The 1,652-nt window shown below is 46.1% G+C and overlaps 1 gene segment (V, D, J or C); it reads left to right on the forward strand.

Annotated features, from left to right (window-relative positions):
• The first annotated feature begins 480 nt into the window (after window positions 1-480).
• On the forward strand, window positions 481-1,524 carry LOC108524694 (Ig kappa chain V-II region RPMI 6410-like). The segment is given in 2 exon segments: window positions 481-589; window positions 1,020-1,524. Coding segments are annotated over 2 exon segments (381 nt in total).
• Window positions 1,525-1,652: the final 128 nt, after the last annotated feature.

Raw genomic sequence — 1,652 nt, forward strand, 5'->3', positions numbered from 1 at the left:
AAGAATCTGGAGATTCTGAAGTATTCTACAGTTTAATCTGGGTGGAGAATATATGTAAAACTTTATTCAGTTGCATTATTTAACATTTCTGTCCTTTACTTTTCGTGTGTTTTATTTCAATTTTTAAAAAATGGAAAGGCCAAATCTGAACTCTTTTAAACAAAAATGAACAAAAACATAAGAATTAGTAAATATTTGTGGAAACTCAGCCTTATTAACAAGAAGCATAAAATGTGCCTGAGAAAGTGCTATGAAACAAGAAATCTGTTAGAGAAGACAGAAGGAAATACTCCAATTTCTCCCACATGGGTAGCATAGATTTTACGCCTATTGGTTTCCCTCTGAACAGAGAAGATATTTTGAACAGAGAAGTCATTTTGCTCACAAGAGAGGCTCCCACCCTCCCCTTGGCTCTTTCCACCCCACTGCACCCACCAGGTGATTTGCATATTGTGCCCTAGGGAGGACCTTCCCTTGGGAGTCTGAGATAAAAGCTCAGCTCTAAGCTTGTCTTGACTGATCAGGACTCCTCAGTTCACCATGAGGCTCCCTGCTCAGCTCCTGGGGCTGCTAATGCTCTGCGTCCCAGGTAAGGGCAGAAGGGAGATGGGGGAGGAGAATGGGGTGGAACGGTGAACTCTGGGGGTCCCACTGCCTCCTATGAGCAGTGAGCTCTGGGGGCCTCACTACACTCCTATGTGTGTTCCTTTCATGTATTGCACGTGCACATCTTGTCCTCCAGGATGGGGCTTGTGATGTTCAGATCTGTGAGAATGAGGAAGATTCAAGAAGAAACAAGGATCTGTGCTCTGGGAAAGACTGACACAGAAAGAGGGGATGGTGTGGGGTCTTCTGGAGACCACTTTAAGCCATGGATTCCTAGAGTTTCATTTGGAAATTTTATATTCTTGAAATATGAACAAATAAATATATGGCCTGAAACAAACAACAAATCAAAATTTATGAAAATGATGCATAAAGTATCTACATAACCTTGCTCTTCTTTGTATTTATTTCAGGATCCAGTGGGGATGTTGTGATGACTCAGTCTCCACTCTCCCTGCCCGTCACCCCTGGACAGCCGGCCTCCATCTCCTGCAGGTCTAGTCAAAGCCTTGTACACAGTGATGGAAACACCTACTTGAATTGGTTTCAGCAGAAGCCAGGCCAACCTCCAAGGCTCCTAATTTATGAGGTTTCTAACCGGTACTCTGGGGTCCCAGACAGATTCAGCGGCAGTGGGGCAGGGACAGATTTCACACTGAAAATCAGCAGAGTGGAGGCTGAGGATGTTGGGGTTTATTACTGCATGCAAGCTACACACTTTCCTCCCACAGTGGTACAGCCCTGAACAAAAACCTCCCTATGGGATGGCCCAGCTGCCCACATGTGGTGCTTGACTGGAGAGCAGCTCAGCAGGGTCTCAGAATCTGTGTAAGAGGAAGATGCTGGAGAACCAGGGGACAATTCACAGCTGAGGACTCTGGACTTTGAGAGCCCAGCCACACCGCAGGCACCACTCCTTTATGCCCTGCCAGTTGCCACAACCTTTACTGTCATAAGCAGCAGGAGAATGAGGGCTCCAGGTGCCCTGTGAGTAAACAAGCAAGATGGAAGGGAGAGGAGAATGAAAGCTCACCCTAATGCTCCCT

This window comes from Rhinopithecus bieti, unplaced genomic scaffold (assembly GCF_001698545.2).
Source record: "Rhinopithecus bieti isolate Rb0 unplaced genomic scaffold, ASM169854v2 repeat_16956, whole genome shotgun sequence".
NCBI classification, from domain to species: domain Eukaryota; kingdom Metazoa; phylum Chordata; class Mammalia; order Primates; family Cercopithecidae; genus Rhinopithecus; species Rhinopithecus bieti.